Source organism: Pseudorasbora parva, chromosome 24 (assembly GCF_024679245.1).
Source record: "Pseudorasbora parva isolate DD20220531a chromosome 24, ASM2467924v1, whole genome shotgun sequence".
Lineage (NCBI taxonomy): Eukaryota > Metazoa > Chordata > Actinopteri > Cypriniformes > Gobionidae > Pseudorasbora > Pseudorasbora parva.
Window position 1 is genome coordinate 12,546,638 of NC_090195.1, and position 19,093 is coordinate 12,565,730.

Here is a 19,093-nt window from a genome sequence, read left to right on the forward strand (position 1 = left end):
TAATGGGAGAGACACATTACACTTTAGCTGATGAAATTATAGGTTAGAGACTTAGAGACTTGCACTTGGTATTGACTCAATGTCAAAGTTTTTGTTTTGTGTTTTTTGCTCAGTAGGACTATCATGTATACTAACTTCAGGCAGTTAGTCTGCAGTTGAATATATGACCTCAAGCCTGTGTGTGTGTGTTTGTGTGTGTGTGTGTGTGTGTGTGTGTGTGTGTGTGTGTGTGTGTGTGTGTGTGTGTGTGTGTGTGTGTGTGTGTGTGTGTGTGTGTGTGTGTGTGTGTGTGTGTGTGTGTGTGTGTGTGTGTGTGTGTGTGTGTGTGTGTGACAGCCGTTTTTTGAGGGGTTGACTTAGTGGGGGAGGTTCCATGGTTAGTAAATGTATCTGTGGAAAGAGTGTAATTTAGCCCTGCCCTGTTTTTTTTTTTTTTTTTTTTTTTTTTTGTGCATTTTCGTGGTGGTCCATATATATATATGGTGGGGGGCCCAGCTGGTGTCCAGCTGCAGAGTCAGATAAACCTTTCCCTGTCCTGTCTTGTGTGGAATCATGATTGTGTTTGATTGGTGTCTGCTGAGTGGGTCTTTTCTGTATAGACACTGTGATTAAGCACATACAACACCAGCAGACTATAGCAGCAATTTTCCTTCAAACACACACAAAAGCTATGTTCACTACACAAGCCAAAACACAAAAATCAGATTTTCTGCTCAAATCCTATTTTTTGTGAGGTTGATCGCATTACCTTTTAATTATGGACTATACTGGACACTGGTCAGCTAAACTAATTTGCTAGTTTAACTCACCTTATCCTTTTCATGATACCCTATTCCATGCTCATGATAACATAGCACTTTTTGTAATGTAATTTATTATATTAAGTTAATATGAAAGTGTACACTCGGACCTCTAACTCAATCTGTGAGGATTATGATAAACATTATAACTTCTGTTTTGACAGTTCAAAGCAATTTTTACAATATCTAAGACTTGGATCTATATTATATTATTATATATTTCAATATATATAATATAGTCATATAGTCAAATATTATATATATAATATTATATAATATATATACACACTCACCTAAAGGATTATTAGGAACACCACACTAACCCCTTTCGCCTTCAGGACTGCCTTAATTCTGCGTGGCATTGATTCAACAAGGTGCTGAAAGCATTCTTTAGAAATGTTGGCCCATATTGATAGGATAGCATCTTGCAGTTGATGGAGATTTGTGGGATGCACATCCAGGGCACGAAGCTCCCGTTCCACCACATCCCAAAGATGCTCTATTGGGTTGAGATCTGGTGACCGTGGGGGCCATTTTAGTACAGTCAACTCATTGTCATCTTCAAAAAAACAATTTAAAATGATTCAAGCTTTGTGACATGGTGCATTATCCTGCTGGAAATAGCCATCAGAGGATGGGGACATGGTGGTCATAAAGGGATGGACATGGTCAGAAACAATGCTCAGGTAGGCCGTAGCATTTAAACGATGCCCAATTGGTACTAAGGGGCCTAAAGTGTGCTAAGAAAACATCCCCCACACCATTACACCACCACCACCAGCCTGCACCGTGGTAAGAAGGCATGATGGATCCATGTTCTCATTCTGTTTATGCCAAATTCTGACTCTACCATCTGAATGTCTCAACAGAATTTGAGACTCATCAGACCAGGCAACATTTTTCCAGTCTTTTTTCCAATTTGGTGAGCTTGTGCAAATTGTAGCCTGTTTTTCCTATTTGTAGTGGAGATGAGTGGTACCTGGTGGGGTCTTCTGCTTATAGGTTAGAGACTTGCACTTGGTATTGACTCAATGTCAAAGTTTTTGTTTTGTGTTTTTTGCTCAGTAGGACTATCATGTCTACTCACTTTAGGCAGTTCGTCTGCAGTTGAATATATGACCTCAAGCCTTTATGTGTGTGTGTGTGTGTGTGTGTGTGTGTGTGTGTGTGTGTGTGTGTGTGTGTGTGTGTGTGTGTGTGTGTGTGTGTGTGTGTGTGTGTGTGTGTGTTTTTCGCCCACAGGACTGCCACATGCTGGATGTTTTTCCCTTTTCACACCATTCTTTGTAAACCCTAGAAATGGTTGTACGTGAAAATCCCAGTAACTGAGCAGATTGTGAAATACTCAGACCGGCCCGTCTGGCACCAACAACCATGCCATGGTCAAAATAGCTTAAACCACCTTTCTTTCCCATTCTGACATTCAGTTTGAAGTTCAGGAGATTGTCTTGACCAGGACCACACCCCTAAATGCATTGAAGCAACTGCCATGTGATTGGTTGATTCGACAATTGCATTATTTAATAAAATGTAAATTTTATATTTAAATTTAATTAATTGCATAATTCCTAATAATCCTTTAGGTGTGTGTGTGTTTGTGTGTGTGTGTGTGTGTGTGTGTGTGTGTGTGTGTGTGTGTGTGTGTGTGTGTGTGTGTGTGTGTGTGTGTGTGTGTGTGTGTACACATACATTTTTTATACAGTATGCATATTACATACATTGTCAATCATTATTAATCGATTTGATAGGACTAAAATATAATACATAACAGCAGCACTAATATTGAAAGTATTATATATGTTAAACATTTAATTATTTTAAAATTATAAATGTTTGTGTAATATATCATATCGTTCAACTGATTCACCAATGTAAATAGATTATAATGTGTGCATATTACAAATTATAACCTGCTCACAATGGTCACAAAAATCAGATGCTTTATGATCACAATTAAAAATGTCAGGCACAACATGATTTTTGCTGTCCACATAGTCATCCGCAAAAAAAGGGAGGGAGGGGGAGGGCTGTATGAATATTGCTGTATGACCCCTTCTAACTATTATTTCTTGAGATCATGTGACCTTGAGGCATCATGTCAGTGGCAGTGATAGGAAACACAATGGTGACCAATCGTGAGTGAATTAGTGTTCCATGGTTCATTTATATTAATTGAACCGTGACTGGGATCTATCAATGACACTATGAGGGTTCGTTTGTCAAAGGAACGTCACACAACGTCTGCGACGGTGCCTGTAAATTGACGGTGCAACACAATCAGGTTAGAGATGAATCGTTTGCCCTTTCACCATTTCCATGCCCTTTCTCTCTCTCTTTCCAGAATGAGGGATGTAACTATGTTAAACTGACAGAGCATATGAGACTAATTGATAGTGTATTGATTACATGAATGTTTTTTTTTAAATCCACCTCAGGAGGCTTTTCTTCTACGCTTCAGTTCAGACTGCGCTCGAGTGACCGTGGTGTATATTAGTGGTTCACACCACAGACAAGGCATAATTCACAAGAGTTTTCACTTGCAAACTCGTGAAAAAACGTCATTTTGTTCCTGCTGTTTCAGAGATGGAAGACCCTGTTTCCACGGCTCAGATAGAATGAATTATACATGTAAAGTTTGTGAAGTGGATTTATTATTGATGTTGATAGAAGCTTGGGAAGAAACAACGACTGTAAAGGAAATGACATCATCCACTGGGTAGAGAATGTCAGAGTTGGTGTAAAAATGAAGAATATATGAAGAATGAAGAAGCAGAAATTATTGTTTTCAAAGCATGAAACTGAAGGGAAACTAAAGGGTGTGTTATACTCATGAGGCTGCAGCAAATCAAAGAGTGTGAGAAATGAGATTTGAGTTTCCCAAGTGTGTGAATTTGCACAAACTCACATTGCACCATTCTCACTCCAATCAGTGTCCTCAAAACTCTCCGTCAGTCGCGCGTACCCCCCACCCCCCGGCCCCACCTCCACCTCTCATTGGATGACCTACTGAGGTTGCCATGGAGATTTATGTAGTAGGGCAAGCGTGTGAAATGAAGGGTGCAGATTTTGTATGGCCAAACCCCCTGTGATATAATTCCATATGCACAAAAACACAGATTTCTGATCACGCAATCCTAGTGCGTACAGTGATTCAGCCAAACCAACCAATCTCACTTTTTTTTTTTTTTTTTGCCCATTCCTGGCGGCCCGGTGGTGTCATCTTATTTTTTCAGAGAGGGTGGTCTTAGCGTTCACTTCATGACCAAGAAAGAAAAAAAAGAGAAATAAATATCTAAAAGATATATATGTATATCTTACTGTTTATAAGCTTAAATTAGTTTATTAAATTAAATTTAAAAAAAAAAAAAATTGGGGAGGGGGGGCATTCATTTCCAACAGCATTTTGGGGGCCTGAAAACGCAAACTTTTGAAGATGAGTTTCAAAGTGCAAGTTTTTAAAAACAATGCCATTTTCATCTCAGAATACATTTACATGTCAACTATGTCTTAAAAATAGATTTTTTTTGTTATTGTATAGACGTCAATGTTATTTACATAGATCCACAAAAACGACTAATAACGCTGTGTAAAATGTTTTCAGTTTTTAGTCGAAAACAGTGTTGTGGAAATGGCCTCTCAGTGTAAACTACAAAAATGCTAATTTGTGTCTTCATGAGCATTATGAGCCAGATTTACTAACAGCTTGCGTTAGCGCAAACCTGAAGATAATTTGTCAGATAATTTGATAATTTGTCCTGTTTAGTAAATCTGGCCCTAAGTGTAGAGGCACATATACACGTTTCTTTACAAAGTGACATCGCCAACTACTGGCCTGACAGCAGAATTGTGTTTTTGGTTGTTTTCGTGGATTTGTGTCAACGGTGATCGCTTTGACAAAGTTGACATCTGACAAAGGAAAGACGTTTCTATTTTTAGTACACCGTTGTCATGTAGACATACCCAAGTTTAGACAAGAGTGATTTTAGCAATAGGGTTTTATACACACACTATTTACCTATAGTAAGCATTCAGCATGAGGAAATAAATCATTTTCTTTGGAAGCTGTATTCAAAATTCACATTGCTCAAATATCAGGAATTTTCTCGGTGTGACAGGCTTTTAGCACGGAAATAGAACGGAAAAGAGGAGAAAAGGAGGAAGCAGAGAAAACGAAAGATATTAGAGGTCTACGTTTACTCCGTATCAGGTTACACACGTCAACTAAAAGCAGACAAACAGGAAAAACAAGGAGCGTTTCACTCACAGCACTTCAAGTGCAAAACAAAAGTTCAGTCTTGGATAGCAGGCGAACCCTTGTGAAGTTTTAAGCAACCGTTTCCAGTTTCCCCTGGAGATGAAGGAGGAAAGAGAGTTTCTGAGAAAAGAGGGGCGTGAGGGAAACTGTCCATGGACTTTTAACTCGAGTTGCTCAGAGAAATTCTGCCCTATTTGTCCCATGTTGCTATTGTGTAGGCTATTTCTGAATTATTTAGCTTTTAGGATCATAGCAGCCCACAAATGTAGTATAGTGAGATGGCTTTTTTTCACCTCATAAGAGCCATTTGACATTTAGGGTTTACTGCGGACAATCCTCCACTCTGTCTTGAATATACAGCACTCTTTCTCTGCCTCTCTTTCACTTGTTTGTGTAAATGCACTCTTATGTATCTTCTCTCTGTTCATTGTAATCAAATTCAATTAAATTCCACCCAAGCAAAGTCCCTTCTAAATAGACCCCCTTGCTTACACTCACTCCATGACAGCTTTTTGTCTCCGCTTCCTCTCTTTTCTGTCCTCTCTTACACTAACACAGGCTAAACAAAAGCCACAAGGTACAGGATGCAAGCACATACAACATACAAAAAGCAACATAGCACATACAAAAAGCAACATGTGCAGTAATTTACAGATATTTCATTGTTTTGTAATATAAATCTGCCAAAAGTATGGCTCTTAAAACTATGAAGAGTTCATGTTTCAACTGTCTGCTAAAAAAGTAGTATTTTCGATTCAAATTTTACCACAATGTTGTACAAGATTCCTTTAAGCCCAGAGTTTCTAAGTTGGGGGTGTGTATGGGGGACGCAGTTTACTATAAAAGTAACTAAATTGCATGGACAAAATACGATGGTATTGTACGATTACCAGTATGTTATGATTCAATTTACAGCACCTTTATAATATGAAAAGCATTGTACCATGTGCCTTCTTTATTAATTATTAATTAAAGTGATTTGAACACAACTTATATGATAATTACGACTTACCAACTCGTAAATACAAATTTCCCAGAAGGACTTGAATGGGGAAACAATATTGCGGTACTCCTTCAAAAAGGAACTAATTGTGTTAGTTACTTTTTATGGAAAGTAATGTGTTACGCTATTTTTGTGTTACTTTTTCTCACCTGGGCTGGGCTTGCTAATAAAAAAATAACAATAACACTTCAGCAATAAAAACAACAAAATACTGAACACAAATGTGATGTTTAAAGTAATTGTTCCTTATTCATATGTTTGAATTGGATCATCAAAGGATTATTAAAGACACTGGTTAATAAAGTGAGACAAAGTATATTTGTTTTATTTCACATTTAATAATTGCAGGTTTGCGGAATATTCTGAATTTCTGTGTTTTTTATTATTATTATTATTTTATTAAATTTATTATTCAAATTTTTAAAAAAGTAACGTGTTTCTTTACTAGTTAGCCTACTTGAAAAAAGTAATCAGATTACAAGTTACTTTGTATACCATAATAAAACATTCTAAGCACCAAATCAGCATTTTAGAATGATATCTAAAGAATCGTGTTGGCTGCTGAAAATTAAGGTTTGTAATAATATATTCAAATAGAAAAAAAGTTATTTTAATGCAGCCTCAGAAATTTCTGAACACCCAGGGTATACCATGAGCATGGTTACCGAATTGCCACACTAATGATTCTGCCGCTGGTCCTGGTTTTGGAACAGATTCTGAGCTCATTAAACAGGCTCTCTAAGCCCCTGCGGGTGTCAAACTGAGGATAGAGCCCTGGGGTATCCCATCCGGCTCCCAGGTGCGATGAGAGCTAATGAGAATATGAGCTCAGGGATCATCAGGTTAAGCCACCCCCTTCCGTCAGACACATGTGTTGATACGCCAACACGTCATGTCTCAACTGCCAGTACGTAGCTTATGTTTACAATGCATTTATTCCACTGTAAACACTGTTTACATACCATTACCATATTATTTGGACATGCATGTAATGCCATGGTATTATTTGAATTACATACACATAAACAAGTACTGTTTAAAAATGACAATGTAAGAATATAAAATATCTTGGTATACCAAAGTACTGCCGTTTTACCATCACTATAGCATAGTAAAGTTTTTTTGTTGTTGATGTAAATAAACCATGTTTCTCTCCATTTGACACAAATTCCCTCTCTCTCTCTCTCTCATTCACAGAATCAGGTCTTTGAAAACTAGGCCATCCAACCATTAGTCACACATACACACTCACAGTCAGCTCTGCTTATGCAAACAGCAGTAATGTCTAATTTTCTGCTACCACACATACACACAGCGAGGAAGAGAGAGAGAGAGAGAGAGAGAGAGAGAGAGAAAGAGAGAGAGAGAGAGAGAGAGAGAGAGAGAGAGAGAGAGAGAGAGAGAGAGAGATAAAACACATTTTAAAGGGTAAATCCAGATGACCCAATTACAGCGCAGTAATGGCTAATGCTAACTAATTCTTTAGACCATGGCAGTTAATAGCTCTGCACACATAAACATACACACATTCCAGTCGTTTTCTCATCTGTAGGGGTGATATCAGAGGGTTATGGTGTTACATAAGACTTTTACATAAGAAGCCACACTGCAGCGAAAGCTGCTCAGGAGTGAATGTTTTTCCCTGCACCATTACTGTTGGGACTGCACCAAATCCCCCCCTCAGAAACACACACACACACACACATTTATGTCTCCATCCACTTAGCCTTAATGAACAAGCACTAAATCGCGCATAGCTCTTTCTTATCTGTATTCACTCCACACGCACTTCCTTCTTTCACCTCACTCTCCCAAAACCACATCAGTAACAGATCCATGACAATAGAAGCCCATGATTTGCCCCCATAACCCACAGTAAACACCTCCCTTTGTCAACCGGATTCACAACGACAGCTGAACCCAGACCAACTTTCTTCTTCCTTCCTAACGGGTGGGATTTAGATCCTGGCAGACATGTGGCTGGCTGCTAAAAAGACAACCATGATGCTCTTTACGTCTCTGCGATTAATACAGATAACATCTAAGCTGCCCACATGGCCCTGTTATGTGTGTAGGAAATGATGCAAACATTCACACTTGAATAGATGTCCACTTCCTTGATGTACATAGAGAGTTGTTTTATTTATTAAATAATGAACAATTTAAAGAAAGGGAGCATATCATAAAAGAAAGAGAGCATATCATAAAAGAAAGAAGGCATGTCACAGACCTTCTGAAGAGAAAATATTTTACAGCTTACAAATAAAATGTCCCAGTGGAGTTTATAAAAAACTGTTAAAAAAAATACAATTATTGATTAATGAATCAAGGCAAATACTGCAAAAACAATTTTCTTAATCACTATATCTTTTTTTTTTTACATTTTAAAAATGTAAATGTACTAGAAAAACACATTGACTAAGCAAATGATTTCTGCAGCAATTGCTCACAAATATGAGAGCCAAGGGGTGATGACATCTCCAGGGGAATGACCACATGACGGAAGACAGTTAACTCTTGATACATATGGGTTTCTCCATCTCTCTCTCTTTTCTTTACTCACATGAGCAGTGAGCAGGCAAAAAAAAAAAACAGACTTGTGTGTAGAGTGATGTCATGCTACTTTAAGAAATATCCAGCTCAGTATGTCCAGGTTAGTGAAAGTAGTACAAATAACTTGTGAAAAGAGGAGGATACTCATGATCCAGAGATTTATTTTTTGCTGTGTTTTCCAAAAGACAAAACAAGCAGTGCACACATATCCACAGTGAGGTCACACGGAGGTCCTTGTCCAATATAAAAGAGTTACAAAAGTGGAGATTCAGTAAAAAGAACAATTTTCTTTTCATCAGTATCGTTAGGAAGTTGCGTTGTGTGATACGAAAGAGTGTCTCGAACAAAAGGCTGTGTTCCCTGATCCAGTTTGAGTGTACAAGACTCCATGCAGCTTTATTTAGGAGTATCAGAAGTGCTTGGTTTCATCTCACAGTTTTAAAATTCATAACGTGAAATACTGGAGAGATGAAGACTGCAGCTGCGTTTTACACAGTGCTTATAGGTTGATAGAGCAAAAAAATTACCACAGTTTCACTTATTCCAATAGAAGGGAATAAGAAATTTTTTGATATTAAACATTCTTCTTAGGATCAGCATTCTCACCATATTATTTCTCTTTGAAAGGCTGGTAAGGTAAAAAAAAAAAAAAAAACTCAAGCTTACATTATTATGAATGTCATGTGTTACATATTGCAGTGCATTATACAAAATTCTTAATTATATTAGGGTGTAATATGCAACATCACAATTCATTTTAAAGATGTAAAAACGGTTAAGATATAGTCCTCAGTAGACGGGTGAAATCAAAAATTGAGGTTGTGACAAAAAGTGATTGTTTCATATATAAAAAAAACAAAACAGTTTTGGCCTAAAGCTCTTGTGATAGATTTCTGTTGTCAGAAACATCTGATGGGCCTCCAAGCTTTCTACTTCCTGCTTTGTGAAGAGGGGGTGCTTTTGTTGCCAGAACGACGGACAGGAACCTTCGAGACAGGGATTCGAGTGCGTGGTGGGGCATCAGTCTTTTTAGGAGGGGTGGTTGAAGTGGGGCTAAGATTAGAAGACAGCGCTCCTTGGCTGGAAGAGTGGGACGGTGGTGTTTGCCTTACACTAATGGGGATCTTAGAATCTCGAGGTAGGCTGGTGCTGCCTTTCATGGATCGGAATGAGGAAGTGACGGAAGACGAGGATTTCGGGGAAGGCATGTTCATTTTTAGGTCCCCTGCAGATTTTGTTGGTGAACTCACATCATCGTCTGAGCCAGCAGCACTAGGGCTGTCGGGATCATAGAGGTCATAGAGTGCATCTCCAGAGCAACTGTCCTTCAGCAGGCCGTCCCGACGGAGGAAGGTGCTGTCCTCATCCTCTGGGCCAGGTGTGGGAGAGTCCCAGTATCCTTCATCACTCGGTGGGGCATCCTGGAGTTCTTTATCAACAGGGGGAGGTGAGGGACGAGAGGGATGCTGCTTTCCCATCTTGCAAACTCCGCTCACAGGGATCTTACTGAGCCCAAGTGCCTTCACTTGAGGTGGCCTCTTCTCAAGCCGGGTTGGTTGATGATGCAGAACAGGCTCTGTACGTCGTAATGCTGGGGAGTCCTCAACCTTCTGGGGCAACATATGCCATAGACCCTGCATGTCAGCATCGTCAACACCCTCCGGACTAGCCATCTCTTCCCCTCCACCCATGTAGGCAACAACTCCACTGCCCTGTGGCTTTTTGGGGGCTGCACGTGGTCTGTGGTGGGCTGGAATGTAGCAAGAAGCATGGATAGATGTTAGACTACTGACCTGGGGAGGAAGTGGAGGCTTGGCAGGAGAGCATCTCTCAGAGTTCGTCCCAGCTCCACTTAATCTGCGACCCATGCAGCCCCCACTACTGCTACCGGTTCCACTGCTTGTGGCACTTCCCCCATTCCCAGAATCCTCTTCTGGGTCAGCGATGATGTCACCACAGCCTGTTAAAGAATCAAAGCTTTTAAGTGAAGTAACATCGGTGAACATGGAGCATAAGCGATCCACAGATTGCTCGGATTGTGGGTCAGCTGTGCTGTGCTCCATCGGAGGGGTCAAAGCGCAGGTCGGAATGGAGGACAAAAGTTCTGAAATGCTGTGTTTATCATGATGATGCTCTCCTGCCTGGACTCGGACTGGAGAAGGGGAAGGAGCAGGAGACTCTTCAGTGACTGTGTGTTGTTGGGAAAGAGGAGGACTAGAGTAAACACACTCCACTTCATTAGTACCCTGTAATTCTTGCATAGATGTTGGCTTCCATTTCTCAGCATCCCCTGGGAGAGGAGTCTTCTCAAACACTTGTGGCAGGGGCTCAAGAGTCAGTGTCATGTCCTTCTCTGTTTCCATGCTGCCAGAGCTAGGGGGAAGTATCAGGTCTCCCTCCTTTACCTCTTTGGCTACCTCAAAAGAGTCCTCTTGAACCTGGGGCTTCCGCCGCCAACGCATGCTGCTAAACAGCCCTTTAAGTCCTCGTCCTCGCCGTCCGACCGTAGCAGTTCCATCCCCTGCACGGCTGCTGCTCCGGCGCAGTAAAGAGAAGAAGCTGAAAGACTTAGTGATGGAGCTGCGGAGGGGGGCGTTGGATACACCATCTGGTGTGCCGGCGTGGAGCTGGTCGCTACTGGCAGATTCCTCTTTCCGGTGGCCGTCAAGCTCTGATGGAGTGTCCGTTATTAAGCCATCATGGGTTTTGCTCCTAACGAGCTCCAACGGCTTGCCAGCGGCTTTACCGGTGGACTCCCCTTTGTTCCTGACAGAGAAAATACTCGGCATGCTGCTGCCGGACTTACGTTTGCCGAACAGCTTGAAGGCGGCTTTGTTGAGCTTTCCTGGTGGCTGAGGGTCACATGGAGGCGGTTCACTGCATTCGTTTTGAACCTCCATCTCTGCCACTATGTCTGCTGCACCCTGTTTTTCTTTCTTTCTTCTCCTCCCTTTATTTTACCTTGTCTCTAACTGCTTCCTTTTTCCTCTCCCTCTCCACTTCTATCCGCTGCCTTTGCTTGTTGGTGTTCTCCCTGCCTCGCTCTCTTTCTCTCTCACACTGGTGGCTGCGCCTGACAGTCTCTATGGTAACTGGGAGGGTTAAGCAGCTTTCGTCAGCGCTGGAGGCGAGCCAGCACTTTTTTCTCCGCCCCCACAGCTCGCCCCCTCCGTACACACAAACACACCCTCATCCCCCACACTGCAAACATCAGATATCCTTCTCCTCTTTCTTGCCTCAATTATTCTCTTATTATCTCACTGAAGACGCGAGATATGCATCTATGTGTGGGCTATAAAGAATGGGTGTATTGCTTTGTAACATCATGATTGTCGTCATGTATGTGACTGCAGCTGTGCACAAATATGTGTGTGCATGTGTACATAATAGACAGAAAGTTTTTGCATTCTTTACTTGTGTTTTTATAGGGGCTATAATGGAATTAGTGTTGCATTTAGGATGTTTTTCAGTCTGGAACGTTTCCAGAATTGCTATAACGATCAGGAGTATTAGAGGAAATGAATGGAGTGAGGACAAACCTCTCAGTGTAAATGAAAATAAGCCACTGAAAATCCCCCTCAGATGAAAAGGCTCAGGAAAACATTCAAGATGTGTGGTTGCTGTAGAGTCTGTACTTAGGATTTAAGCAAAAGCTGCTGATTTGAGAAATTACAAGTATGAAGACACGAGGCAGATTTAGATAAACATTTCTCTCACTTATAATGAATGCGTACACACCACAATGGAAATGGTTTAGGGAAATGGCTGATGAAATTTAAATGAGATTAGATCAGCTCACGCTGGTGGTCCTCACCTGTTCTTGGCCGTCTGGAGTGGTTGATCATATTCAACGTATCCTTCAATAACCCGCAGTCCATCTGCCTCCAGCATATGGGCCCAGGGGGACTCCTGTTACCACACTCCTCCAGTGTTCCACAACTCCAATTAGTTAGTCCAATTGTGTGCAAAAGTAGTGAACAACTGAAAGCTTTTGGGTTTTCTTTTTTTAGCGGTTGAAATATATACATGGAGACATTTGGTGAGAAACATTATACTTTCTAAATGTTGTGGCAAAGCTAATAGACAAGGTTCCCACACTCTAGTCTTTCATTTAGTGGAGGGTTATGTCTCCCCTACTTTTTGAAATAATCACTATACAAATACAAGATTATTCTCTGCCACATAAAATCATGTCTTTAAGACTAAGCAAAAGTCTTTATCAGTTGCTTTGGACTGCATGAAAGTTCAATTAGTAAATGGTAATCTACTATGGTTAGCCCTCACTTGCCTTTCAGTTAGGAACACTGGGTGGACCTTACATTTTCAACCTTACAATTAATAATCATAAGCCAAGCTGATTGTTTTTTTAAAACAATAATTGTATGAAGATTGCACTTGCAAAGTGAAATGTATAACAATGAAAAATACTTTAAAGAAAAAACAAATTGCAAATTGAAAAAATGGTAACTCATTGAAAAAAGTTTTAATTCATTAATGTTAATACATTCACTAATCTAGGTAGTAGTGTTAATTTATATACTATCATTCACTGTTAACTGTTAATTAATTTACACCAACTGAAATTAAAAACTATTTGTCTTTGACTACTTTCAGATTGTACTAATAATAAGGTCTAGAAACTCATTATTTTCATTTCCAGTTTTTCCGTGATTGTGAGAACCCTAATAAAAAAATGCAAGCTACTCTAAAACAATGGCTAAATAATGATACCTCCTTCTATTGGCCTCTTCCATTATTTTTAAGATGCCCTTAAGACAGCTTGAATAAATCCCTGTGAAACTGATGTGCCCACCCATCCACCCCTATCTGTACACAGGCCTCCTCTTCCACCTCACTGCTATGGAACAATGTCTCTTCACACAATGTACAGGGGGGGCTGAAGCATACAGTGTGTGTATGTGTGAAGTGAAGCCACCGTTCAGCAGTTTCAGCGAGGTCAAGTCTTCCTGGCCTCTGATTCAGCTTTGGTTCCAGGTCTGCTGCGCTAGACCAAAACTCCCCACCTGTGTTTGTCATTTCTGTCAGCAGCCCCTGAGGCATGGCGGCTGGAATGTCTCATCACACCCCTTGTTTCTTCGGGTCAGCTTGGGTCTGTATACTCGTTCTCCACTCTCTGGGACACTGGGGGCCTGTCTGCTTGAGGGCATATGGGGAGAAAAATTAACCAGGACCACAAGTTAAGAGAAAAGAAAAGAAAGACCTTAAATGATCTGAAAAAACTTCAGTGTGAAGTCCATTTTTTTCAGGATCCACCTCGGTGGATAAACACAGTGCTCACATCACTAACATCTCTGTCACTGCCAAGGACAAAACTCTCCTGAGAAACAAACTAGGACATTTGGAAGATATAATAGAGCTAGACTGTTTGCTAATAAGGGTGTGTTGGCCAGATTTTACAATGCTGCTTTCCCCCATTATTATCTTCAGCTGAAAGGGACAAAGGTGTACGCAGATTCTTCAAAGCACAGGATAGCTCTTATTGTGGAGTTTGTCAGGATCAATGACATTAATAATGGCAGTGTTTTAAACTAAATACAAATCTTGTCATGAACTGAGGCATATTGAATTTGGCACTCACAGGACAAAGAGTGTTATGAACCAACTCAAACTGTGTTTAACCTTCCCACAGACAAGTTTCACATATGCAATTGAAAAAGAAATTGTTCAAACATTTTTGCCATGTCAGATATATCATCATCATCATCTGAAACCACAGATGTTCATTGTGTTAACAGGTAAATGAGGCTGCATCTTTATTTGATTAGCTATGAGGGAGCAGCATGCACAGAAACATGAACATTGTTTCTGTGAAAATAATAACCAAGGTTTGGGAATTTAGAACAAGTAAGTATTCAAAACCGGTTTTATTTTGTAAATACTGAAACTAAATTATAAGTTAATGGTTAATGAAATGAACTTTAAATGAATCAAGAATATCTGTATTGTGTGTAGGCTTACTTGGGAGACTTACAGGAGGATAATTCACTGTATGACAACTAAAAATGAATTATTAAAAATTATTTGTAATTTTTTACAAAACAAATATTATTTAGTAAACTGGTCAAATTGTTATTCATATTATGTTGATACTTTTTTACTTTCTATTACATCTGTTCTGATTATATGAAAGCCCATTTCCACTTCAGAGTTAAACATTGTGAAATGTGGTTTAAAAGAAATCCCATTGTGTGAAATCATCATATTACAAGAAATTAAATCACCACTGTAAGACAAAGTTGCATTGCGAGATATGAAATCACAGCTATTAATGAACAATTATGAAATTAGGTCGCATTGTAGGCAGCATTTATGGCATATTTAATCCCATTCCCAATTAGGCTACAAGAAATAGTCACAATTGTGATATGTTTTTTTGATGACACCAAATAGGGATGTGACGGGAATTTTATTTTTATTTTTAAATAGAGGATTTTTTAAAATCAAAATATAGGTAACATTGCTTGAAAAAGTGCACTTTGTTGTACAACATGATAGCCTTTGACAAAAAAATTCCAAAATCTCCATCCGCCATTCTATAAACCCATAGGAAATTCTCGCGGGGAAATGTAGCAAAACATGGTAACGGACACATTTTATACGGCCCCGCTCACTCATTCCTGTACTTAAGCGCTGAGCTGCTTTGTCTTATTAATACAGCCCTGATACAGCCTGACTGGCGGATGCATTTCATACGCGTCCCGTCACCGGTGCTCAGATTTGCAAAACAAACAGGGCTTACGGAGTCACGTGACACAGCTTTGACCTCTGGTAGAAGGTGATATTTACAATAAAGCTTACAATAATTACCTGAGTGTAAGCAAAAAACGATATAGAAAGCTTTAATGTTATAAATAATTCACAACGAACATGAAAATTTGATATGGGGGGGGGGGGGATTATGGGTAGTGGCCTATTTGTTTACATCCACATCACCCAGTATAAATTGAGAGACAGTGAAGAGTGAGTGATTACACCATTCTATGAGTAGCTTGGATTAATCTGCGTGCTTATTACATGGATATATACTTATGCTATGGACAAATCAGAAAACACTGTTACTTGCTGTATGGATGTTTTTTTTAGATGTAGCCTACTTATCAGATCAAGTTCAGTTATGCTTAGATGAAAGACAAAAGACTTTTGAGTGTACACATTTCACACTCACACTGGCCTTTGTGTGCGTATATCTTTACAGACATGCAGCAGACTATCGTCTAGGGCCACGTTTGCAGGGATTAGTGCTAATACCCATTTCGCCTAGCGATCCTCTTCCAGTCAGTAATACTGGTCCCGAGGGTTTGGGCCCAATAATCACTTTTATGATGTGCTTCCAAACGCAAGATGTATGACGGACGGGTACTTACAGAAGTGTGGTAAGATACAGACAGCCTCTAAACCAGTTTGAGATGGTTTTCAACGAGTTAGAAACTCGTTGAGACTTAATTGGGCAAGGCCTACATAGAAAATTAGACACTTTTTTTAATCAGCTTAACTTGAGCTCTGTATAATAAATTCGCATACTGTACTATCTGTGCTAAATATTTCAGATTAGAATTAGTATGTGTCAAATCACAGAGCTGCCAACTCTCACGCATTGGCCGTGAGACACACGCATTTGATTGGTTTCACACGCTCACACGCCACACTCTTGATTTCTCACGCTGAAGTGTCAACGGTCAAATGCCTGAAAGATAAGTTAATCTATAGATCTACCTGATGAGCCACTCGTAATCGATTAGTTATGCTTTCGGTGAGGGGGTTCAAGATAAATGTGCAACTAAATAAGTGTAGCGCGACCAAAAGCTACATTCCGTTTTAAGTTCTGACGAGAACGAGCAATGAGCGAAGCGCGAAAGCGTCTCTAGCTAACTATGGTCGCAAGTTCCATCATTAACGTTAAACGAGTTGGTGTTTCCCGAAACATTGTTCCAACAAACGTTTGCAAACTGCATCACAAAGTTGGTTGGAATGACAGCTGTCGACCTGTGATTATAGCAGAGTATCTTGGTTTCATGACGTGGACTTATGTCCATTTTTTAACGAAACAATTCGTAACGAAAATAAATAGTCAAGCAATGCGCACGCGAGCAGCTCATGACTGGAGTCTCCGAGCGGTTCTGTTCGTGCTTCATCACTGCATGTGCTGTGAGTAACCTGCGCATCTTCAGCCTAATCCTGACTCCTGAGGATCTCATTTAAGTTGCATACATTTTGTTCTTGCACTGATGTTAAATTTGTAGCCATTTTGCACTTTGACAGCCAGTTTGAGATATAGGCTATATTTCAGAATTTTGTGCAATAATTCTGACAGTTTTTCCCATTGAAATGACTGGGAAAAAGTGTCCCAATAAACCCGAATTCACCCCATACTCTGTGAAATCATAATTACATTGCATTATGTTGCTTGGAACCCCAAATATTACAACATTCTTCATTAACAGTTATTCAGTTATTTGTAACAATCTCATTGTAAAAAAAGAAGAAGAATAAAGTAGTTTCAATATAGCTAGCAACTTTTTGAAAGTAGTGTAGCTACTTTTTCATAAGGGTAGCTTGAATGTAACTTAACTACTTAAAATAGTTTTACTACAAAACATTTTTTTTTAGATCAGCCACAGCAAAAAAAAGCCGCACAACAGACAGGACAGACAGATTTTTTTTCCTTTTTCTTCCTTGTAAAAGTATGCTGTAGGTTGATGTATAATCAATCTGTTCTATTTAGAGAAAATCATGGCTTTAGTCAGGGGCGTAACTTCAGTGCAACCCTACCCACATCGGGGTACTGGCGACAAAGTGACTCCACATGATATTGTGACACTCACATTTCAAATGAAATGCACTGGTTTCAGATTCGAAAATCACACGGCATTCGCACTCAACCGCCACGCTTAGGATACTGACCACCTTTTCATCAGAGCATGTGAGCGAAGCAGACTGGTGTGACGCTGCGCTAGATATCCCGTTGTGTGCCAGTGCACTCCACTCACACTTCCCTCTAAAATGTGAATTGTTTGATTTAAAAGTAGCAATTTCAAGCTTTCTTCAGACGTATGTTTCATGTTTATGTCATGTGATAAGTATTCAGTGAGTTTCAGATTCTCTCGCAGACAGAAAGTGCACCGTTTTTATTTTACAAAAGCACAAAGTTTTGTTGTTATTGTAAGTTTATTATAAATTATGTCTCACATTTATCTGTATGACTAAAAATAATATCCGCTATCATGACTAGTGAGGAAAAAAACCATCAGAACTCGCCGGCGCGATTGACGTGCGTAACAAAACCTCTTGCCTGTTTCCGGGGCCTTCCAGTAAAGCTGAAATGATAGGCTAAGTCTTTCTTGAATACATGTTTTAATTAGGCCTATAGATAGTTATTATATGTGTGCCTTTAAAGCAATAGGCTATGCTATATTTTATAAAGTGTAATAGATGTAACTTGTCTGGAGTGCTAAATTGCAGAGCTGGTGCAAACGTATCCATATTGATATGATCAGATCGGACGCTTTCTCTGTTGTTGTTTTTTATTTTTTTTTATTTTTAATAATAATTGCACAGCATATATTCACATATAGGCGATTCATCTAAACGGCGTCGGGATGTTCATTAACCGTATAACGCTGTGAAGTTAGCCAGTTTTTTTTTTAACCCCAAAGCAAAGTATGATCAAGAATACGAGCGTGTGTGTTGGAGAGAGATACACGCAAAAAATAACTATAGCAAACTAAGCTACTGATTTTAGTTGGTCTAAATCATGGACGGCCAACTAAAATGGTCTAAATCAATTCCATTTGTAGCCTTAAATTAAATAGCTCAGTATTTTTTTCTGCCTGTATTGGGCATAAGATTAGTAGCCTAATGAATGTGTGCATATTGTGAATTAATTTAATAAACATAATTACCTTTCCCAATAGCCTTCAATAAATTAACGTGTCTGCGAAAATGATTCATAAAACATAAATATCAGTTAACCAGATTTACTTTCTTCACTGACGAAAATTGTCCCCGACATGGTTTTCAAGCTATTTTTATCAAATTTTTTTGGTCTTCAGAACATATTAAAATGCACATATGTAGATCATAGAAATCAAAATTTTCTCGGGGGTGCATGCCCCCGAACCCCCCTAACTACCTCTCATTAGGAATCTCAGTGATTATAAAACCGTGCCTTTATTATGATTAAGGAATGTAGGTCTTATACAGAATAAGGCCTTAATATTTGATTTATAAGTAGCAATAAACAGCCAATATCGCAATATAGAATTGGACCCTAAACTAAAGTGTTACCATTTTTGTCATACCCTCACTGGCCTCACTGGGCCCGTCATTACTAAGTTACGTCACTGTCTCTAGTGCTTTAAAATTGTGTGTGTCTATAGGATGTATATACAAACCGCCATATAGATGCAAAAAACAAACAAACAATAGTACCCCATTCAAATGCTGATGCATAAATAGAGAGCG

General features: G+C 39.5%; 1 protein-coding gene across 1 annotated transcript; it reads right to left on the reverse strand.

Moving 5' to 3' along the window:
• Window positions 1–8,181: 8,181 nt before the first annotated feature.
• amer2 (APC membrane recruitment protein 2) lies at window positions 8,182–11,803 on the reverse strand. Its single transcript, XM_067435292.1, has one exon. The coding sequence runs from the start codon at window positions 11,509–11,511 to the stop codon at window positions 9,541–9,543; it is 1,971 nt and encodes a 656-aa protein (XP_067291393.1). The 5' UTR covers window positions 11,512–11,803; the 3' UTR covers window positions 8,182–9,540.
• Window positions 11,804–19,093: the final 7,290 nt, after the last annotated feature.

Excerpts from the sequence above, each read along its gene's own strand:
- amer2 (XM_067435292.1), bottom strand. The coding sequence starts at position 11,511 with ATGGAGGTTCAAAACGAATGCAGTGAACCGCCTCCATGTGACCCTCAG.